This window comes from Malania oleifera, chromosome 10 (assembly GCF_029873635.1).
Source record: "Malania oleifera isolate guangnan ecotype guangnan chromosome 10, ASM2987363v1, whole genome shotgun sequence".
In the NCBI taxonomy this organism is placed as follows: domain Eukaryota; kingdom Viridiplantae; phylum Streptophyta; class Magnoliopsida; order Santalales; family Ximeniaceae; genus Malania; species Malania oleifera.
Genome location: NC_080426.1, coordinates 24,951,470 through 24,975,067, shown reverse-complemented (window position 1 = coordinate 24,975,067; position 23,598 = coordinate 24,951,470). Strand labels below are relative to the sequence as shown.

Below are 23,598 nucleotides of genomic sequence, written 5' to 3'. Positions count from 1 at the left end.
GACGATTTTGGTCCCTGAAGACCCCTCAGATGAGTTAGAAAATGATAGTAAGGCTTCCTTAGAGTTTGCAGTTGAAGATGCAGCTGAGGAGAATAATGATATCTGCCCTGTTCCTCCAGTTCCTGACAAAGACAAATCCATAGTGGGGGTTAGAATAGAGGGGAAAAATGATAATGAGAATGATTTAAATCCCCCTAGGCAACAGCAGAACTAAAATGCCAATGGGAAAGGAAAAGGAAAGGTTGATGATTTCCAACTTGTCAAAAGAAAGAAGAAAGGAAAAGGTCCGCACTTTAATCCACTTGCATTTGGTAAGGGGTTGAGAGCCCCTTCTAAAGCTCAATGAATATTGCAAGCTAGAATGTCAGGGGTCTAAACAAACCCCTGAAGCAAAATGGGGTTTCAAGCCTCATGAGAGGGAATAAACTGGATGTCATAGGCATTCTAGAAACAAAGATGTCTACAGAAAACTTAAAAGATATGATGAGAAAAAGATTCAAGAGCTGGAAGCAGATCAACAACTTCGATCTCCATAAGGCAGGGAGAATTCTAGTGTTGTGGAACCCTCAGAAAGTTTTCCTTCAGATGATTGACATGAACCCCCAAGCAATCCACTGTTGCATTGAATGTTTAGTAACTTCTAACAAATTCAATGTTAGCTTCGTGTATGGCTTCAATACAATCATGGCCAGGCGAGCTCTGTGGCATAGCATCTACCAGCTTAGTAAGCTCCCTTCCCCATGGCTTCTTCTGGGGGATTTCAACTGTGTGCTTTCAGCTCCTGAGAAGGAGAATGGTCGGCCTGTCTCAGACTATGATACTAGAGATATGGGTGAATGCTTCTTCAACTCTAGACTATTTGATCTAAGATCATCAGGGTGTTTCCTTACATGGACAAATGGTACGGTTTGGAGTAAATTGGACAGAGTGATTGCTAATCAGAGATGGATTTTGGAGGGTCTGAGTGCTAAGGTTAAATTCCTTTTCCTTGGGATTCTCTCTGATCACTCGGTATGCCTTGTTTCACTATTTGAAGAGGGGTGTCTAGGAAGGCGATCTTTTAAATTTTTTTACATGTGGACTCTAAACCATAATTTTTTAGCCATTATTAAACAAGGTTGGGATGCTCAAGTTCAAGGCTTTGAGCAATTCAAACTAGTGAGGAGACTCCAGGGCCTGAAGAAACCTCTAAGGGCTCTTAATGCCTCCCATTTCTCCCACATATCGGCTAGAACAGAGAAGGCAGGTAAGGAAGTGGTTGAGATACAACAGAAACTGCACGACAATCCCTCAGATGGTGACCAGCAATTGCTCCTGAATGAAAAAAAATCTGAAGCTGTCAGACTTGCAGAAGTCAATAGAATGTTCATCTCTCAGATTGCCAAATGTAGATACTTAAAGGAAAGTGACAGAGGCACTACTTTCTTCCATAGTCTGATGAGAAGTCGAAGGAATAGGAATTACATCTCAGCGGTTACCAAATTAAATGGGGATCAAACTAGCTCTCAGGCCCAGGTAGCTGAGGAGTTCTTGAATTTCTACAGTCAGCTGCTGGGAAGGGAAATGGACTGCACAATGATAGATAGGAACACTGTTGCAAGGGGTCCTCTTATAAAAGACTCTCAACATGCTAATATGATGGCTCCAATATCGAATGAGGAGATTAAGATGGCCCTTTTCAGTATCAAGGATAGCAAATCCCCTAGTCCTGATGGCTTCTCAACATGCTTCTTCAAAAAAGCTTGGAACATAGTGGGGAATGATTTCACAAGTGCAGTAAAGGAATTTTTTACCACTGGAAAGCTATTGAAACAGGTGAATCACACTGTGATTGCTTTGATCCCTAAATCCAACCATGCTAATTATGTGGGTGACTATAGACCAATTGCTTGCTGCAATGTCTTTTACAAGGTGATAGCTAAAATCATTGCTTCAAGAATCAAGCCTGCACTGGAAGGAATTATAAACTCAGCACAATCTGCATTTATTGAGGAAAGAAGCATGGTTGAAAACATATATATTGTCCAAGAACTAGTAAGAAAATATGCAAGGAAAAGGATCTCTCCAATATGTATGCTGAAGATAGATCTTAAAAAAGCATACGACTCTATCTCATGGAGATTCCTTAAAGAAATGCTGACTCATCTGAACTTCCCTCCTACTATGGTGAATTGGATTATGGAATGTGTCTCCACCACCTCCTACTCTATATCCATTAATGGGAGTATATTTGGATTCTTTAAAGGGGGTAAGGGTCTTCGCCAAGGTGATCCTTTGTCCCCATTGCTATTTGTGATTTGTTTTGAATATTTCTCAAGGATGCTGAAATCCTTGGAGGTCAATCCTGATTTTAAATTCCATCCTAGATGTAAGAGTCTCAAGATCACTCACCTGGCCTTCACTAATGACTTGATACTCTTTTCTAAGGGGGATGTTGCATTGGTTAAAGCCCTTATGGACTGTCTGGAGGGATTCTCAAATTGTTCTGGATTGATAGTTAACTGTATGAAATCTAACCTATTTCATGCAGGTATAAAAGAATACGACCCTGAGTGCATCAAACAAGCTACAGGCTTCAATGTTGGATCTTTCCCTTTTCAATACCTTGGGATCCCTTTGGCTACATCCAAACTGAACTCAAGTCATTATTCCCCTCTGATAAATAGGATTGCTGATTTGTTCAAGGGTTGGCCTGGTTTCACTTTATCTTATGCAGGGAAACTTGAGTTAATTAAGTCTGTCATTCAGGGTGTTGAATGCTTTTGGCTATCAATTTTCCCAATCCCTAATAAAGTTTTGGAGCATGTTGTTAAATTATGCAGGGCCTTTCTTTGGGGTGGGAGGAAGAAGTCTTTGGTTGGTTGGAAGGAAGTGTGTCTGCCAAAATCAGAAGGTGGTTTGGGGGTGATGGATCTGAAAACCTGGAATCTTTCCTTGCTCACAAAAACCCTTTGGAATATCCACTCTAAAAAAGGCCCTCGCTGGTCCAAATGGGTTAATCAAATCTACTTGAAAGGTTCAAGTCTTTGGGAGGCCAGGATAAAACATGACGACTCCCCACTATACAAAAAGCTCATTGAAATTAAGAATCAGATTACATTAAGATGTGTCAATCACCTGGATGCAGTGCTTCAGCTTTTTGAGGGATGGGACCTTGACCACACTAGCTCTTCCATTTGTTATAACTTCTGGAGAGCTACAGGAACTACGGTACCTTGGTCCAAGGAGGTATGGAAGAGTGGAAGTACCCCTAAACATGCTTTCACTCTTTGGCTGGGACTTAAAAGGAAACTACCCACATGTGATAGACTCATTGGTTTTGATGGGGATCTGAACTGTACCTTTTGCTGCTAGGAGCATGAATCCATTGATCATATATTTTTTAATTGTAGATTCTCCTCCTAGGTTTGGAACAGGAGGTTGGTTGGGGCTCAACAGGGCTATGACAACACTAAGAGCTGCACTGAAATGGCTACGAAAAGAGGTCAGGGGCACTGGGATACATTCAGTAGGCAAGAGAGTTGGCCTGGCCTCTACTGTTTATCTCATATGGATCTTGTTGTATGAGTTTTGGATTGTTGTAATTAGCCAAAAGGCCCCTGGAATGCCCAGGTTCTTTTGTATTCCTGTGTGTTGATTTATTGCTTGCAATTTAGATGGGACTTATATGTCCCCCCTATACCTGGGTATGCCCAGAGTTCCATGTAAATACTCATTTTGATCAATACATTTACCCTTGTGATAAAAAAAAATATGGTCATAAAAGAGTAAAAAGTCTTGGGATAACAACTAACAAGTAATATCTCCAATATTGATGGGATCTCATTACAACATAAAACTCCTTATCATATGTGCTACATCTATGATTAACATATGAGAGTTTTTCACTGAAAAGTACTATAGGGTGTCCCTCCTAGCTCAAAATCCCACCTATACCTACCCCAAAGGCATCACAAGCCACCTCAAAGGCTACTAAAGTCTGGATGCCCAAGTACAAGCTACTTCACCTCTCTAAAAAGCTCTAGCAGCTGAGGGGGTCCAATGAAACTCCCCTTTCTTCAAACTTCTTCATTCTGCTGGGAATTATTATAGATTCCAATTGACTCAACAATTGGATCATTGCATTTTCGTGTTATTAGTCTAGAGTTTCTAGTTTTAAACATAGGTATTCTTTCATACCCACTTTTCCATAGAGCTTTCTTGCCCTCTATCTTTTCACAAGCTAAAGAAGGGGATTTCCTACTCTTTCCTTAAAATTAAAACAATACAATATTAGATAATATATAAAATAATAGAAGACAAGTAGGAGACTGAAAATGAAAGCATCTTTCTCGTATCCATTCTCAATGATGGGAGTCATAGTGGTGCCAAAATGCCTTATAAATCACTTATAGAAAGCACCTAGGCCATAAAGCTACAAATCTCAATAATAGTCCTAGGCTCAGGCCACTCTCCCTAGCTCCAATCTTGTTAGGATCAGCAACTATTCCCTATGTGGAGACCACAAAACCAAGAAAGAGCACATTAGACTATAATAAGTTGTACTCCTTGAGGTTAGCAAACAACTTTACTTCCCTCAAAAGTGACAAGGACCTCAAGAAGGTGTATCAAGTACTCAATTTTACTATAAACCAATATATCATCAAAATAAACCACTAGGAATTACATGTGTACTTATAACCTTCACAAAAGTGTTGGAAGAATTGGAGAGTCAAAAGGGCATGACCAACCACTCAAATAAACCATCCTAGGTGTTACAGGTCATTTTCCACTTATCTCCTGGTCTAATTCTAATTTGGTGATACCCACTGTGCAAGTCACAATCTTGAGTACCAACTAGAGCCAGCTAGCATATCAAACATATCCTCAAGTCTAGGGATAGAGAACTTATACTTGATGGTGATTTTGTTAATGGCTCTACTATCCACACATATCCTCCAACATTTATCCTTTTTTGGAGTTAAGAGGAGTTGGTAGCCTGGTACTATTCAAGGACTGAGGCTATGTCTCATAAAGCTTTGTAAAGGAGTTCTCTTGCTTGCTTAACCAATTCAGAGTGCTCTTTAGGCTTCATCCTATAGAGTAGCAAATTAGGTAATTGTGATCCTAGAATGAGATCGATGGCATGTTCAATGCCTCGCATAGGTGGTAGCTCACTAGGTAACTTACTGGGTGCGCACATCAGAGAACTCAACTAAAAACTCTCCTACCTCGAGTGAATACTTACATGAAAGTTGAAACTATCAATCCTTAGAAAGACCTTCCTGAGCTATGATTGCTAAAATACCCCTTTTCTCTAAGTTCTCTCGCTAAAAAGCCCTATGATCTAGTAAGTGAATGCTTCTTTGAATTGGGACGTGAACATATCTTGTCCAAGAAATGTTTCTGGACAAACCTAGTCCTCCCTTTTTCTTAAAGGCTTCTTTTGGAATAAATTATTTGGTATTTTGGTGAAAAGTGGGTCTGCCCCTCCACATTGAAGCCTTTATGTACTATATCATTTTGAGGGGGTTTGATAAGGGAATGGATAGGTAAGCTTTGTGGAGTTGCGCTGTTATGGCAATAATTTGGTGTGTTGGGTTGGAGAGGAATGCTAGAATTTTCAAAAGGTGTGGCTACTCCTAACAATTTTCTTTGGAGTAAAGTGGTTATCTTGCATCACTATGGATGTCGACAAATGGTTTCTTCCATGTGTCTTACCGCTCGATTGGTTGGCTTTGCTTCATTGAGTTGCCTTCGGTTTTTATGTTTTTTATGATCCTGTAGCTATCTTCTTCTTTTTTTGGTAGAAGGAGGACTTCCTGCTCTCCTTGTTTTATTTTCCGTTGTTGTTGTATCTTCTTTCCTCTTCTAATACAATTATTTGTTTTTTTTTTTTTTTATTGATAGAAAAAGAAGAGATTTCTTTAATAAAAGAAGAATTTACAAAGAGGAGAATAAGACATCTCCATATCAAAATTCTGGAAAATTCCAGAAAAGAAAAGGAACTAAAAACACAAACAAATACTTTGAAATATCAAAGCAAAAAATTCCTCCAATCTAGCTGAATTTCCTAAAAACTCACTCCCTTAAAGCATCCAAATCCAACGCACCATAAAGAGGCCAAGTAATGAATCTTTTCCCAAACCAGCTGTCTATTCAATTTTTCACCTGAAAAAATACATGCATTGAGCTCCAAACCTTAAACCCCACAGCTCTGCAAATATACCACATTTCCAAAGAACAGCCCTATCCTTCCTACTTCCAAAACCCTCAAAAGAAATAGCCAACATACCTTTCCACCAATGCTAAACAAACCCAACCTTCTCCCAACATGCCAAATAACGTATTCCAAATGCTCCAAGAAAAATCAGTCAAAGAACAAATGAGATTCCGATTCATAATTCAAATAACAGAGCACACAAACATCAGGAGGTAAGGCCTTCAAAGGTTTCCTGATTTGAAACAGATTATTAGTATTGATTCTATTTGTTAAGGCTTGATATACATTGTTGGCCCATAATCTAACAGCTTATGTTTTTAGATAAAGTGGTAATCTAACATGGTGTCAGAGCTGGTTACCAGAAGGTCCTGGGTTCTACTCTTGTTGCCCACGTTTATAGTGTGGTATTTAAAAAAATTATTATATTCCCTATAATGGGTGTTATTTCTCATTTGTTTATCTCTCTACGTGCTGTCCGGCTGCACATGCAGTACATTGTTAAGGCTTGACATACATTGTTGGCCCACAACCTAACAACTTAAGCTTTTAGGTAAAGTGGTGCTCTAACACTATTAAGCACAATCAGCCAAATGAAAGCCACAACATTGGAGGAGCTTCGGCCTTCCAAGAATCCAAATACAAGAGAATAGAGGAAAACAAGAGTTGGAATGGGTCCAAAAAACAAAATAATCTACAAGAATATACCCACAAACAATCCAAGGCTCACGACCAAGAATCCCTAGCTGAAGAAAGATGACAATTGTTCAATAACGACAAGGAGGAGAGTTCCAGCAACTCGCTATCATTTAGAGATCATTTGAAATAAATGTTCCAAGAGAACAAAAGGCTAACTGAATAGACCACGAAGTAGGGGGTGAGCATTCGATTGGTTTGGTTAATCCGGTTAATTAACCGAATTAACTAAAAATTTCCTATTAAAAAAGCTCAATAACCAAACCAAACCAAACTGAAATTCCATATTAACCGAACTCAAAACCGACCAAACCAAATTTCAGTTAAATCGGTTAACTAATTTAGTATTTTAATATATATAATATAAATAATATATATAATTTTAACATACGCAATATATAAAAATATATATAAAGTATATGCATAATATATAAATTATTTTAATATATATAATTATTAATATTAATTTATACTATTTGGTTAATTCAATTAACCAAATATATTAAACTAAAAAACCGAACTGAAAAACAAAAACCGAAATTCAACGAAAATGAAAACCAGACCAAACCAAATAAATTTTTAACCGAATAGAACTCACCAAAATTGCTCAGTTAATTCGGTTTTAACCAAATTATGCTCACCCCTACCACAAAGAAAGAAATCATATTATCTCTCCCTAAGCTCAATCGAAAAAGACGAGAATAAGATGTGGATGGAAATCATTCCCCAACCATGGATCTTTCCAAAAACAAACCCGAGAACCACTCCCCACCAAAAAATTAACGTGAGGAGTGAATAAGGGATAAATCTGAGAAATAGATCTTCCTGGACTCTCCAAAAAACATCGCAAACTAACAATGGTATCACACACATTCACACCCACCTCATGCTTACATCATATCACTTTATGCCAAAGGGAATGATCTACTAAGGGAAAATGTCATAACCATTTACTAGGAAAGCGATGTTTCTAGACACCAAATTTTCAAGACCCAGCCCTCCCTCTATTTTAAACTTGTAGACCTCCCACCAAACTAAGCGACCCTACCCCTAACTTCAAACCATAAGAAATCACTCATTATTTTCTCAATCTTGTTTGCAATCCCCATTGGAATTTTGACAATTGAAAAATAATATGAGGGGATACTAGACAAATATGCCTGAATAAGGGTGATTCTGCCCCCAAGGGAAAAGAATTCCCCTTTCCAACTATCCAACCTCTTGGCCACCACCACCGGATTCCAAAATTCGAAGCATATAGGATTGTTCCCCAAAGGGACTCTTAAGTTAAAGGTCACTCTGAAAGACCACATGTAGTAACCCGACCCCGAGAAAATAAAATAAAATAAATAAATAAATAAAATTAAAAAAAATAATATAAATTAAATAATATTAATAATAAATAAATAAATAAAAATAAAATAAATAAATAAGATATTTTGGAGAAGATATTTTGAAAAGAGATATTTTGAGATATTTATATATAAATATCTTGGAGGAGATATTTATTTAGATTACTTAAGGGCTAAGTTAGGTTTTATTATATAAATTCTCTTATTCTCTCTCTCTCTCTCTCATTTTCTCTCTCTCTCTCTCTCTCTAAGATACTTCGCCATTCGTCGTCCGTTTCCAAAAACGGAGGGTACTGCGTGAATCAGAAGAGGAAACTCTACACTTTTAGTGTATCGGATCATCGTTTCAGAGAGTTTCGGGTTTTCCCAAGAATCGAGGTAGGAATCTGATCCTAATTTTGATTGGATATTTGGATAGCAGTAGAAAACATAGTAAGGTTATGTTCTGTGGTTTTAGGTTTTCGGGATCTCGGGTTGTCGATTTAGACCGTTTTCATATGAACTTTCATTTCAATTATAAGGTAAGGGGAATTTGATTACAACAGCTATTTTGGAAAACTAAACCGCTAAAAAACTAGTTTATGTTATTATCTATGATTTAACTGCTTATTTGTGAAATTCTACTGAGCAGAGATGCCGGTTTGACGATTTTACGGTTTTCGGAAAAAACAAGGTTTTCGACGTGTAATCTCCAAATTTTACAAACATCGTTTATTTGTGTTTATACTATAATAGGAGAGGCTCGAATCCTTTATTTATTCAGTTAAATTATGTATATCGAATTTCTATCATTTAGCGGGTTTTTGAAGTAAATTTATGTTATATATGTTGAAATGGAAATGAATGGAATTTTCTATACTATTGACATAGAATAAGGGAACAAAATTCCAAATTTGTTATACTGAGAATGTGATAAACGGAGGCTGATGATACATCGAGCCGCATCAGTAAACAAAAAGGGGTAAACTGAGTGGAAAGACGCCGGTTTAAACCCAATGCTATTATTTGAATTTGTGAAAAATACTGGAATTGCGCAAGTTATCATATTTGTATAAATTGAATTTATGATACACGGAACCACAGCTTGAGAGTCCCGGGAGGGTTGAAAAATACTTTCTTTGTAGGGTGAAATGAAACCACTGTTATATGATACAGCACGATATCGTAACTAGACGTACACATGCAACCACACGTATTAAACGATGTGGGTACCAAGATGGTCGGCTAGCAGGGTGAAACCATTGGCTGATATTGGGCCAATGGAGGCAATCGGATCGTATGTAGGTACGCGAAAGTGTCTGCACGAACAGGGCATTGGACAAGTATCAGTGCACAACCCAGGCCACAGGGTAAAACTGGTTATAGGGATATTTTGCTGTTAGTCATCTGATAAATCATTTAATAGTCGAAAGACAGATGTGGGAATTTTGTAATATGAATAACGATATACCTGATGCTTTACTGTATTGAAAATATTTGATTTATATTCCAGATGTTGAATGAAAATATGCATGTATGCAGTCACACACTATTGTAACTCCTTCTTCCTTACTGAAAGGTGTCTTACCCTATCATACAACCTTTGTTTTCAGGTCCATCAGTACGTCGGTCCTAATAGCTAAAAGGACTGGGGAGATTGTTTTTGGTTAGCTTACGTAAGCATCTAAATCTTGTATTGAACCTAGATGAAAGTCCTATTGGAGGATTGTAATAACAAGAATTTTATCCTATGTATGACTTTATGAGAAATGGTGTGGATGTATTAGTAAACTCTGGTATAAGTCTAATAAAAATCTCAATGGATGTTTATGTTTTTCCGCAACATTTACATCGTAATTATGTATGATTTACACCCGTATGTCCCTATTTAGGGCGGGTTGTTTCCATATCTTGAACAGGTATAGGTATTATGTATGAATGAGTAACGCCTGGGTCCGTATAAAGGGCTGGGTCATTACACCACACCCCACCTCAGAAGCTCCCTACCTAGCATGCTCAAGAGGCACATTAATATTAGCTAGACCACTTTTCCCAAATTTATTTTAAGCCCCAGCAACCTCTCAAAGACATGGAGGATACCCAAATGCATCTGCAAGAAGGCCTACAATCATCTAGAAAGAAAATAGTATCATCTGCAAACTGAAGATGAGAAACCAACTCACTCTCTCTCCCAACTTCCAAACCTTTCATCAACCCTCAAACAATTCTTTGTTTTTAAAAATAAATAAATAAATAACAAGGGCAATCTTGTTAGTCTCTCTCTCATTACGGTTCCACACATGAAAAGTCCCAAGAATGCCCACCCTTTTGCAAGAGGAAAGCAAAAAAGTAGGGGCTTCATGAAAAGCAGACAAGCGAAAAAGACGACGATACATAAGAGCCAAAGGAGCCTCTCCAATCCAATTATCCTCCAAAAAATATTATCTCCCCATTACCAACTCTACAATGATAATTAGGGGGAAAAGAGTGATAAATCTGAGACAAAATTTCCAAGGGCTCGAGCAAATAATGTCAGCCCCATTAGCATCCCACACATTTTGTACAAGCCCAAATTTCCTACGAAGCCTCCTGCCAAAAAAAAAATTCTCAAGGAAAACTCCATAACCATTTCCCCACCAAAGAAATGCTTTTTACGTAGATTCAATCCTCCCCCCCCCCCCCCCCATTTTGGACTTACACAGTCACCCATGATACAAGATGATCTAAATCTCCTTCACCAACTCTAGACCACAAGAAGTCCATCAATTTTTCAAATCTCTAAGTCACTCTCACAGGAATTTTAAAAAGAGACAACGATGACTGTACAATCACATGCACCAAATCATTTTTTTCTGCATAAACAGAGATGGAGGTGGGACATGAATTAACTCCACATCTAAATTATATCTAACTAATAAATAAGAATAAAATTATCAACAAGTATAAATAATTATCTAGTCCTAATGAGGAAAAAGCAGTACCATTTGAACAAAGATACATAACACTAACTATAACCTACTACGCAAAAATTGTGGAAAAAAAAAAATAGAAAAATAAAATTCAATATTTATAAAAATATTTATAAAAAAACAAGGACCAGATAAAGAAAAAAAATTCTTAAATTAACTAAATCCAATAACCAATTCATAAATTCCAACATTAGCAACCCTTCCTATTTGTCTCGCCTACATGAGTGGGTGCCACTCAATGGCACATGTTCCTGTGGTGTCTTACCTTCTTCTTTTTTCCTGGATCTGCTTCCCCACTTTCTCTCTCCCCCTTTCTCCCCATCGGTGCCTGGGTTGGGCCCCTTCCCACATAAGTGGTCCCACACAGTGACCACATGTTGCCACCAACTCTTTCCTTTTTCCCCTCTTAAAATTCTCCCTACCACTCTCTCTCTCTCTCTCTCCCCCCAGAAGCTTTGAAAATAATATAAGAATATTATTATTATTATCAAGCATACTAATACAATCATTAAATTATTATAATTTATATATTATAACCATTAAAACAACATTTTTGAATATTAAGTGTTGAAATTATTTACCTAATCTATTAGAATAGATTCAATATTATTATAAAATTATATATTTAATTTATTGAATTTTGGAGATTGATATTGTTATTAAGATGATAAATATATATATGAATAAAAATATTTAGGGCAAAAGATACTGATCTCCTCTAAGGTTTGGAAAAGAGAAAATGACCTTCCCTGAGATTTCAAAAATTCCAAGGACCTCCCATGAGGATTCAAGAATTCCAAGGACCTTCCTCCTTGAGGTTTACCAAAAAGACACAAACCTCCCCTTATATTTTAAAAAAAGACAAGATTTTTTAGGGGACGTCTGTGTCTTTTTGGAAAACCTCAGGGGAGATGAGATCTGCAGCATTTCTGAAACCTCAAGAGAGGTCTATGGCATTTCTGAAACCTCAGGGGGTGAATCTGTCTTTTTGTCAGGAGGTGAGTGTCTTTTGCCCAAATATTTAAATTAGAACATAACCAATTTATATTAAAATTATTAGGATAAATTAATAAATATAAATTTTGAAACCATCAAATTACATTGGCACCATTTTCAAATTCATCCTAATCATCCATTGTGACATGTTCCTAAGATGAAAGTTTACTTCCTTGCTAAAAAAATTATCTACCAAATAAAAATAGTCTTTAATTACACATATATTTGATCATAATATTTATTACTGAGATATTATTTGTTTAAAAATGTTTCAATAAAATGCGTAGAACTATTTTTTTTTTCCCAGATTTACATTTGAAACCATCACTGAACATTAGAATTGTGTACATTTTCATTTTATTTTCCTAAATCAATTTCACATTTAAGCTGCCCTGCCATGAAGTACAGGCCTGTTTACTAGTTAAATTTAAGCTCCAATCCATGTTTATCCAAAATGTGTAGGTCTTTATTAGACATACAATTCTCAAACTAAATTAACTAAAAACCAAAGGAAACACTAAGAAATAAGGGATTCAACCTCTTCCAGGAAAATTATTTTCTTTGGATCTTCAATCATTTTAATCTTGAATTGATTTCATAATGATCAATTTCATAAGATCATGGACTTACAACAATTATGAGCATGTCACATAAAGATATACTTAACCAAATCTTACTTTGATGATAAACCAAGATCATATTCACCAGACTGGAACACACGTTTAAGAGAATCCTTGAACACTGAATGGCCAAAACTTTCTGCAAGCACCACAAGCCCTCCAGTTCTTTCAACTGCTATTTTAAGTTCAGCAAGCCCAACCTGGAATGTTAAAAGAGTATTGCAAAAGAAACACAAGTCAGTACCAAGTCCCATAAGAACATCACACAAAAACGAGAACCAGCAAAATGTTTGTGTCTAGATTATTAATAAATTATAAAACTCATTAAAAAATGCCTGACACATGGCAAATGCAAGTCAGACTGACACCAATATGCGTGATTCAGAAAACAATGTTAAGAACCCTATCATGTTGTGATCAGAAGGTAAATGCAAACTAAAATTTGGATTTAAAAAATAAAGGGGCCATCTGACAGTCAAATTTGATCCCCTGAAAACTCCCCAATACAAAAATAAAGTTCTTAAAAAAAATCCTGCAACATTTGGATACCTATTAAAGTCAACTCCATAGAAGAAACCTTTCAATGGAATTACTAAAGCTATTCATATTTAATCCACAAATAGACACAACAATATAGAGAGAACTGCAAAATGGTACCAAGATCACTACCACAATACCACTTATTGATCAATTTATTTTAACCTGTAGTCCATGTTTGAAAGAAACAGTGGCAGTCTGTGTAACTAATGGTCATGGTGTAATGGTTGCTCATGCTATCACAGATGTTATGTAAAAGGTAGCAGCTGCCACAGCCATGAATAAACTTTTCACATTAGCAAGTAGAAAACAAAGAGTTTCACATGTTTTCACCCAAAACCTTACATGCTAATGTTTCAAATGAATTTTAGTAAACTTTAGTCAACCAAAGCCGAACATACACTACAACCATTAGATTCATTTTTTCTTGAGGATTTATTTCCTCTTCTAGTTTATAATTACTCTCCTTTCTTAAGACAATTTCTTTTCTTATCAAAAAATATACACAACTATTAACACTTTCCACAACTTTCTTTTTATTATTATAAATGCAATATTAAGTGAAAAAACATATATAAGATCTCATGATTGGGTTTGTAAAATTTAAAAATCATATAAAAGAGATATTGATTGGGTTTGTAAAATTTATTTTACTTACTTCAGAAAAATATTATAACTAGCTAATATAAAATCAAAATGAACAATAAATTATAAATGACAAATATAAATTATAACTCGTAATCACATAGAATCAAAAAGAAAAACACCTGGACCTTTGGGCCCAGTGGTCATCTCCCTGCCCTCCAAAATAAGATACAGGGGCTCAATCCCCTCAGGTGTGAGAGTGTATATTGGGTTTGGGAAGCTTAGGTGGTCTGCTCATAAATAAATAAATAAATAAAATCTCATCTCAGAAATATAACAGTAATTTGTATCTGGTAAGTTGGTACTTGAATCAAATAACTTTATTTTATAGCGCAAATTTTTTATTTTCCCTTTTTTTTTTTTTTTTAGATAAACACATGTAAGGTTTTCTGATAAACACATGTAAGGGACTTTTTAAGATAAGCGAGTGCAAGTCTCAAATACAAACAGCGCAGATTAAAAAGGAAAGCATGAGAAAAATTTAAGAAACAAAAAATGCATGAATCAAATAGAAAAATATAAAAAGAATAAAAATACAAAATTTCTTTCCTTTGTCAGTAGTCCATATTTTACAAGCTGAAGCCAGGCCAAATACACAAAATATGAGCACTAGAAAACAGTGCATACACTACGCAGAGATTTCTCAAATATGGAACTTAATCTCTGAATCAAACCTTCAAAGCTTGTTCATTAGATAGATCTTCCCCAACCTAAACTTTAGCAAGTTCATGATATGCTATGACTCATGCACGTCTTGATTTCATGCTTCAATCTTTGTTTTTATGCAAGAATTTTGTTGATCCAGCTTAGAGATCTGCTTTCTAATCCTCAGAACTCAGGGCAATGATACAAGCAATATAGACAATATATTGTCTGATACACTGAATTTTTCTGCAGATAATATATCACTCCATAACAGTCTAATTCTCAGGCAATATCATTACATATTGCCCGATATGAACAATTTTTAATACTGTGTGCAGACACAGACAAGCACTATAAAAAGCATAAAGCAAATTTATTTTACCTGCTCAAGGGCACAAGCAAATAGATCAAGCACATGTCCTTGATGAACGAGCTGCTTTGAAAGTCCCTCAAAGAACTTCACAGCTTTATGATAATGGGGAGCAGAATCTTTGTCCAGGTCTTTGTGAGAGCGTATTGGCTCAGACAAAATTTTTGATACAATCTACAACAAACAGAGAACAGAAGAAAAACAAAACAAGTTATGATCAATATCCAACAACAGTCTTCAAAGTGTAGACCTGTTTAGATTAAACATACAACCTGGGAAAAAAAACTCCAATCAAATCCCAAAAGAGGACTCAGCTTATAAAAGAATCCAATACAACTAATACACCTCCATTGACAGCATGAAACTTAGCTAATGACGAAAGATCTATTTATAAACATGAGAAAAAACTCCATGCGCACCTAAAGTTGAAGATGGGGAAGTGATTGAAAGTTACAGCATGTTCACTTACAGCAGTTGGCCAGCGCATTGGCAATGTTAAGCTATTCCAAAACACTACTGAGCGTTTGTATAGCTTCATCCAATAAATTTAGCAAAAGAATAGAAGAAAAACAAAAGATTCAGCTCATTTTACCAGTCCCATCCCTTCATCTCTTCCTCCCTCTCAAAGGCTCACTGATTACAAAAAGTCTATTTACACAATTAAAGATTTCTTTTGAGACAAACATAACAGGCGAAAAAAAAAACAAATTCTGCATTATTTTCCTGATACTATTTGAGGGAAAACCAAAATGAGTTACACAATGAATGGCCATTATGATCAAAAACAACCATGCAGCACATCATTTATTCCATAGAAGTTTTTTTTTCTTTCAGAAACTAAGCAGGAAAAAAATAATCTCATGCTAGACCTTCTTTTTTTCCTGTCACTAGATCTAAAATGATTAGTAAAACATTTTCTCTCAAAATTCAAATATGACTATCAATTCCAAAATTTGCTCTTTCGCACATTCAAGAAAAAAAAAATTGATCAAGAAGTAGGAGATTTTATCAGGAGAACAAAGAGCATAAGAAATGCTCCTTAGAAGATAAAAGAACAAAAAATGTATAAATATAAAAAATATCAAAACAGCATAGCCATCCAATCACACTGCAAATCTGAAAAAAAGATTCCGAAACATCCTGCTACAAAAGCCCACAAGGAAGCCAGATACAGAATACTATGATTCCTACCCCAAAGGATAGTTGAAGACATCCTCTTTCCTGTAAAAATTGGAGCATTCCACTCCACCCAAATCCCCCGAAAAAATGCAAAAATCGCATCCCTCCACAATGCAAAACCATCTTTACCCCCTCCAAAAACAGAAAATGACATAACTAATAAATCCTCCACCAACCCCAGACACACCCAACTCACTCCAAATAAGCCAAAATGGTCATTCCACACCCTCCATGAGAAGGAGGCAATGAAGGTGCAGGTGTGCGATAGATTCTGAAATTCCAAAAACAAAGAGAATAAACAATGAAGCCTTAAATGGCATCCTGTGCTGCGTTAACTCATAAGAACAACCAATCAAATAAAAGCCTTAATCTTTGAGGGGACTTTAGCCTTGCAGATATAAGTACTGAGCGAGAAGGACTTTAGCACGTTCATGAAAAAATTGTAACTACCTCACAACATTTTCAAATAATAACTGCTGCTAAAGTCAATGAATCTGAACCTGACAGTTAGCAAACTGAGGATGAGTGCTACTATTGATTCATTTCTCAAAAGCACCATCAAGCAAGCCATCAATCTAATGCATTTCTATGACTGGCTATTGCATGTGAATATTTGTGCAGCTTTTTTCTTTTTTTCAGTTTTATGAAAAATAAAAGATCTTTTTATAGGTAACAGATAAAGAATCACTAATGGCAGCAAGGGGGTGCAACCCAAGTACAAAAGCAAGGATTTCAAAGGGAAAGAATCAACCAAATCCATGGCAGCCTAGGTATGGAAAAAAAAAACATTCCTGCCATCAATCCAAGATACATAGTTTTAACTGGATCATCATTAACTCTATTGATTAACAGTTCAGTACCCTCAAAAGCTCCTCTATTTCTTTACTCCATGCCAACCAAAAAATAGCCAGAGGGATCATCTGTACAAGTTTCTTACCTAATCTATCCATGTGAATTCCTTTACAAGCCCAATGCCTTTAAAGAACCTAGCTACGGCCCAGTTAATTCCCATCATAACTGCTGCACAATCCCAAATATTTCTGGTCCAACTGCAGTTGTTAAGAATATGAAAAACTGTCTCAGGCTGCTCTTTACACAGGAATGTCAATTGACAACCACAATACCCCTTTTTTGGGGTTCATCCAAAGTCAAGATCATCTCTCACACCACTTCCCAAGTGAAGAAAGAAACTTTGGGAGCAGCCACATTCTTCCAGTATAGTTTTCCAGAGGCAGGCACATTGAACATCCCCAAATGCTGCATGGAAAGATTTGACCTCAAAAATCCTGCTCTTTGAGCTCTTCTGCCTCCATCCTCCCTACCTTTGACCTAGCTCACATAAAAGTTGTCAAAAAATTGGTAAAACGCTCCAATTCCTCATCTTGAGCTCTTCTAATAAATATCACACTCCACGCAATCCTCCTAGTTGAATAATTAGAATCATAGCTAACCAATGAAGAAGAAAGAATAGACAGCGAAGGAGAAGGCGCTCCCTGAAGAAACAAAATAAAGGTAAATAACACTAGTGAAATACTAAAATAAAGATTACAGACAAGCAATCCTCAAAATGGTAAAATAAAATAAAATTAAATAAAATATAAAATAAAACAGAAAACCACAACCCATCTCATCCATCAATTGTTGAGCTTCTAAGTCCTTCTGATCAACCTCAACAACTGGAGTGGGCAAAATCCCTTCCTTACACTGCTGCTCCTTACTCAAACCATCCTCAATTATAAAAGTTCCTCTAGACCTTCCATCAAAGATGGCTCCCCAATACAATAAATCCCCATGTAAATCTGATGATTCAGAAACATAGCCACACTGTTCTCAAATCTCATCCAAAAGCAAACAACCTTCCTCTGCAAATTCATTAACATCATCACTATCATCATTTGACACAACACACTATTTCTTCTCCTTGCCCATGCTACTCCGCACTTTTGTATCTCCCTTCCTAATTCACAGCACAAAAAAAATTTTGAGCATTGTTTATCACATTTTTTCCTGTTTCTCCAGAAGATTATCACACTCATCCACCCGGCGAACATAAACCTTCTCAAAATTCCTTCATTTACCAGAAGAATTATCCCACTCATCAGCAGCCAACCTCCGTAAATCATCCATACCACCTCTGTGAACCTTAATGCAAGCCCCTCCCTTGACTAACACTGAGAAAAACTTCTTAATCAAGTCCTCATCCTGCAGCAACCCTCTTGCACCAAAACTGCAGTAGCACCAGTTGAATTCCCAAGACTAAGGGAGTTGCTACTATACCTGGTTGGAGGCTTCCCTGCTGGATTCACCCAACCAATCCCCCGTGGTGTATAGCAGAAGGCCTGGAATCCCTTTCCTGCCATAACGTGCTAAACCTGTTCTACATAGTGGGAGGTCATGTCTATAAGAGAGTTTTCTGTACCAGGCTTATACAGTCCATTTCTAAAATCTGTAGTGAGCTCATTACTCTCATTATAATAACTAGAATTTTGGGCCTGACCAGGAAGCCCATTAAGATCTAAATTTCTATGAGCTTCAAGAGAACGCTGGGTTTTAATCAAGTTCCATTGTGCTGGAAATTGGACCAGATCACCACATAACACATTTTACCAAGTCCTCAAATCCTAGATTACTCAAATTCCAGTGCAAGTCCAAATTGATTCTCCGGCAACCCAGCCCACTCCATCCCACCTTCACCACACCCCCATCCCACAATGAAACCCTAGCTGCCTCTGCCATTGGAGCTGAAGGCCCCATACAGAGATGTTCCGTGGATGATCAAACTGCCGCTACACGTGAGTCTGCTGCTTCGCCTGTTGCTGCGTCGCTGCTTCACCTGTTGATACATCTGCTGCATCGCTTGTTGCTGTTGCATCCGCCTCGCGCAACCATATTTATCACAGACTTGTTCTTCTCCAGCAACACTACCTGGCTCCAAGAATGACTACCTCTCTGTATATCTTCACTAACACCATCCTTTCCATTTGGGAAAACCCTAACTGCCTTGCATGAATTTTCCCCATCCCATCCATCCCCTTTTGGTCCACCTGGAATGAATGCTGAGCCTTCCTTTCCATCCCAATCCTATATCCAAGAACTTCCCAAGTTTTATTGCCAACCAATACCTCACATTAGCACTTCCGAAACCCTTTCCAGTCTGCCAAAATTCAAAGCCAGACCATCAGAAAACCATTCCACCTCTTACAAAAAAAGCCTCAGTTTCACGATGAATTACGCTCAAGAACAAACAGAAAATGTCCCTTACTTTGTCCAGTCTTATATCGAAGGTTCCCACTTTGATCTGAATAGATTGATAGCAATCCCCTCCTTTCATGTTAGTACTAGCAGCCATTAGACCAAGGAGCAGTAACAACTTGCATGGAAAATAAGAACTTCCCAAACCACTTCACAGCTAGACTTCCAAGAAAAGAAATTGAGAATTAACTCAACATAACTTAAAATTTACCCAACAAAAGACAGCACAATTACTGAAACCCTGGAAATTAGAAACTTCTAAAAATTATAAATCTGCCCCTGCAAATAACAGCAATTAAACATTTAAGTGCAGCCCTAAAACATGCTTCTTTGCAATCTCTTATTCTGCATTATTCCCTCTTGCACCAGCCAATCTTCTCTTCTCCAAGTGCTCCTCTCTCTCTCTCTCATAGAAAAAGAAGATTTCATTAATAGGAGAAGAATTTACAAAAGGAGAAAAAAAACATCTCCTGCAAAAATTGTGGAACAAACCAGAAGAAAAAAACTAAAAAACAACTCTCTCTCTCTCTCTCTCTCTCTAGAAAAGAAAACTCTTACCACCACATTTTGTGTTTCCTAATCAATGTTAGAAATAAAAGGTGATTTCTTTCTTTTTTGTCTTTCCATCTTTACAACTTGCCTCCTCCCCCAGCCTGGTCCCCCATTCTGCATCTACTCCCCCTGCAAGAAAACCCTATTCAAGCCTCCATTTTTAAATGCTCTATATAAAAGGCGAATAGATCATCATCTATCTCATACCATTGAACTCTCAAAAAAACCAGGCTGCCGGTTGGCTTTCCATTCATCATAAATATTCATCAAGCTAAATTAACATTAACAAATATTGATGAAGCATTTATGGAGAAAAAAAATTCCTAAAAGTAACTTAAAATAGACTAACATGAAACTGATGATATTAATGTAGTCTGTCTTTTATTCCATCAGTAAAGCAGGTAGTAGTAACTTTTTTGGAGAAGGGCATACGGGATCAAAATGGAAAAGAAATCACTGCAAGCACACGATTTTGAGGTATAATCCTTAGAAGGTGAATGTGTAAAGTGAGACATTTTAACCCTCATGAGGCAAGGCGTATGCCTTATGCTGTTGAGGCGTAATCCATAAGGCACTGAAGCATAAGCCTTTTGTGAACTTCATTTTTTAATAAAACTAGGTGATAAATAACAAATTTCTAAAAATTAAAGAAATTTTTTTAAAATCTGATATAATTTGTAAACTACTTGTCGACCATTTTTAAGAGTGAATTCACTAACCACAAAAGATAATTATAACATGCAAAGTTCAAATTTTTTTCATAATTTAAGAAGCAACTCTCAAATCTTTTGGCAACGTTGAGGTTCAAGAGTTTTAGAGATCAATTCACATCAGGACATTCCATCATACAAACATGTGGTCATAATTTTTTTAGTAAAATTTAACTTGAGATTCACACACAGATATGTGTAAGCTTTGACTAAAGAGGCACAAAGGTGTGCCTTTTGTACAAATGCATAAGCCTCGGTATATAATTTGCTGGCCTTTTTGGAATTTAGCATTTTAGACTATGCTTCAAGGCATTTTGGACATGTTTTTCCGTGAGGTGAGCCTCGATCAAGCCTTCTAAAATATTGAGCCACATTGATGTAGTCAATTAGAAAGCATAAAAAGTATATTTTTTTGGTTGGGATGTTGAAAAAAGTACTTCTGTATCTAACAAGAACTAATGGCAATCCTATTTTCACTAACAAGAGCAAGAAAGCTAGTTCAGAAAGATACTAACCAAATGGTACTAAAACAATTCAATAATAATCAGCTTAGTTCATATCCAATATTAAAGGGAGAAGAAGTGTCAAAAATACAAGTTTACATGGGAAAAAATCAGCAAAACTTACAGCGCCTGGACCTTCAGCTGAAGGCCCACCAACAAAAGCCATAATTCTAGCCCCAGAACCAGGAACACATGCTCCCAGCAAACTCGCAGCAATACCCAGTGCAGTACTAGTGCACCTCGTCGCCCGCTGATCTGCAGGCACCGACCATGGGTCTTTCTGAAGCTCGTCCAAAACCTTACCAATTAATCAGCAAAAAGAAAAACACAAAATTCAATAGCATACACTAGCAAAATGGAATGAAACATAATTTTTCTTTCCCAAAATAGCAATAATTTTACTGAATTTCAACTTCACGACAAGTTTGGAACATACAGAATTCAGCGTAAACTCGCACTCCGATGCAGGCACCAAAAACCGCGATATGCTCTCCGTCGAGAGCCCATCCCTTGCACCGGCAATCACTCCAACACTCGGTCTCGGCTTCTTCGCAAAGAAATTCATGTGCTCGAGAAGCTGATCCTTCGACATATCTTTCGACCCCTTGAACACGTATGTTTTTGGGATCTGCCCGAACCCAAGCTCATGAACTTGGACGTAAGTCCCAAAGGTGATCAACCCGACAAGTGAATTATCCGGCAGGAGATCTACGGCTTGAGACAATGCGGACTTCAAGTAGGCCATCTCCTCCTCGATCACGCAGGTGTCCACGACGAACAGGAAGACCGGCGGCGCCGCAGCAGGCGTGTCGCCAGGGGTCTGGTACTCGATGGTGGTGTACTGAGGGAAGAGCTCGGCGGGGAGGTTGTCGTCGGAGATGGAGGCGTAGTGAGGAGGAAAATGGTTGCGTTGGAAGCAAAAGGGGCAGATCCAGATCTTGGCGGCGAAATCGACAATGGAGAAAGGGTTTAGGACGGATCGGCAGGTGCGGCAGCGGAGGGGGGAGTAGGGGAGGACGGGCATGGCGGGAAAGGGCTTTAGGGGAGTGTAGATGGCGGAGACCGGGATGACGCTGTTCGTGGACTCTTGCTTCGTCCCCGGGATGACGTTCCAGGGCATCCGCGCACCATCCTGGGCTTCCAGGTCCAAGAACTCCGCCATTTTTGGTGCCCTTCCTCTGTTTCTTCCCTATGTAAAGAAGGGGTGTGGAGTTGCAGAGTAGAATTTATGGACGATCGGAAGAACTTCCCTGTGAGTGTGATTCTGGGAAGAAGTCCTTCAGGGGCTCAGTGTGATTTTGGGAAGAACTTCTCTGGAGTGACGGTGATGGCGATCTGATACAAGGTAACGGAAACCCACAGCAGTGCAGGGTGGCGCGACGGGGGAGACAGAAATTTACGGATCGTTGGCATCTCGCTATGTCCCTGCATTTTTACTCTCTCTCTCCCTCTCCCTCTCTCCCTCTCTCTCTCTCTCTCTCTCTCTCCCTCTCAATAATTCATGATTTATAGTGTGAAATTTTCTTAGCAAATCACAAATTTATATTTAATTTTTTTAAATGAAATAAATTGAATATGATTATAATAATTTTTTTTATAAATAAAGTAGTATTTTGAAATAATTATGAACCATTATAGAATAAACTTAATACTTTTAAAAGATAATACGTAGAATCTAGAAATACTTGTAAAAGTTTTAGATATAAATAAATATGTTATGTGTTATAAGTAATTGTATATGAATAACGTAATAATACCAAAAATAATATGTGTAAGTATAATTTAAAAAATAAAATAAAATAAATAAAAATTAAAAAATAAAAATATTTAATTAATTAATTACTTAGATGATTAATTAAATAAGATAATAAAATAAATAATATATATATACATAAAAGAAATAAAGATAAGGATTATTATAATATATACATATATAATGATATATGTCAATATAGTATCATCAAGCTTCTGATTAAATTGAATTCAATTGATTTGAAAGACCCCCCATTTCATTTTCACTCGCGCACGCCCATAGAAGCGCTCTCTTTCTCTCACTGTCTCTTTCATCTCTCGCTCCTTAACCTCTCTCTCTCTCTCCCTCCCCCTCTCTCTCTCTCTCTCTCTCTCTCTCTCTGTTCAATTTCTCGATATTTTTCGATCAAATCGAAAAACAAACATCATATTCGGGTCCTAACCCCGCTCCTGAACATTTTAATCAGAGCGAATTTATGATTTGGGTTTCCTAAGCACCACTCCATGATAAAGGTAAGGGGAATAGATAATGTTAGGCATATTTAAAATATTCGTGATTAAATCTGAATATATGAATTTAATTATATTTATGTAATTTAAATATATGTCTAGGTTTGGGGATATTTTTGAATTAGATTAAAC

The 23,598-nt window shown here is 37.1% G+C and overlaps 1 protein-coding gene across 1 annotated transcript in view; it reads right to left on the bottom strand.

Moving 5' to 3' along the window:
• The window catches only part of LOC131167110 (protein transport protein SEC23 C), a 40,634-nt gene extending 17,915 nt beyond the window's left edge, over window positions 1-22,719 (bottom strand). The window contains exons 1-4 of the mRNA XM_058125924.1: window positions 21,641-22,719; window positions 21,329-21,502; window positions 15,021-15,182; window positions 12,869-13,011 (exon numbers count right to left, since the gene is read on the bottom strand). Of these exons, the coding sequence (XP_057981907.1) occupies window positions 12,869-13,011; window positions 15,021-15,182; window positions 21,329-21,502; window positions 21,641-22,366 (1,205 nt within the window). The 5' untranslated portion in view covers window positions 22,367-22,719. The remainder of the gene's footprint in view (window positions 1-12,868; window positions 13,012-15,020; window positions 15,183-21,328; window positions 21,503-21,640) is intronic.
• Between the last annotated feature and the right edge of the window lie 879 nt (window positions 22,720-23,598).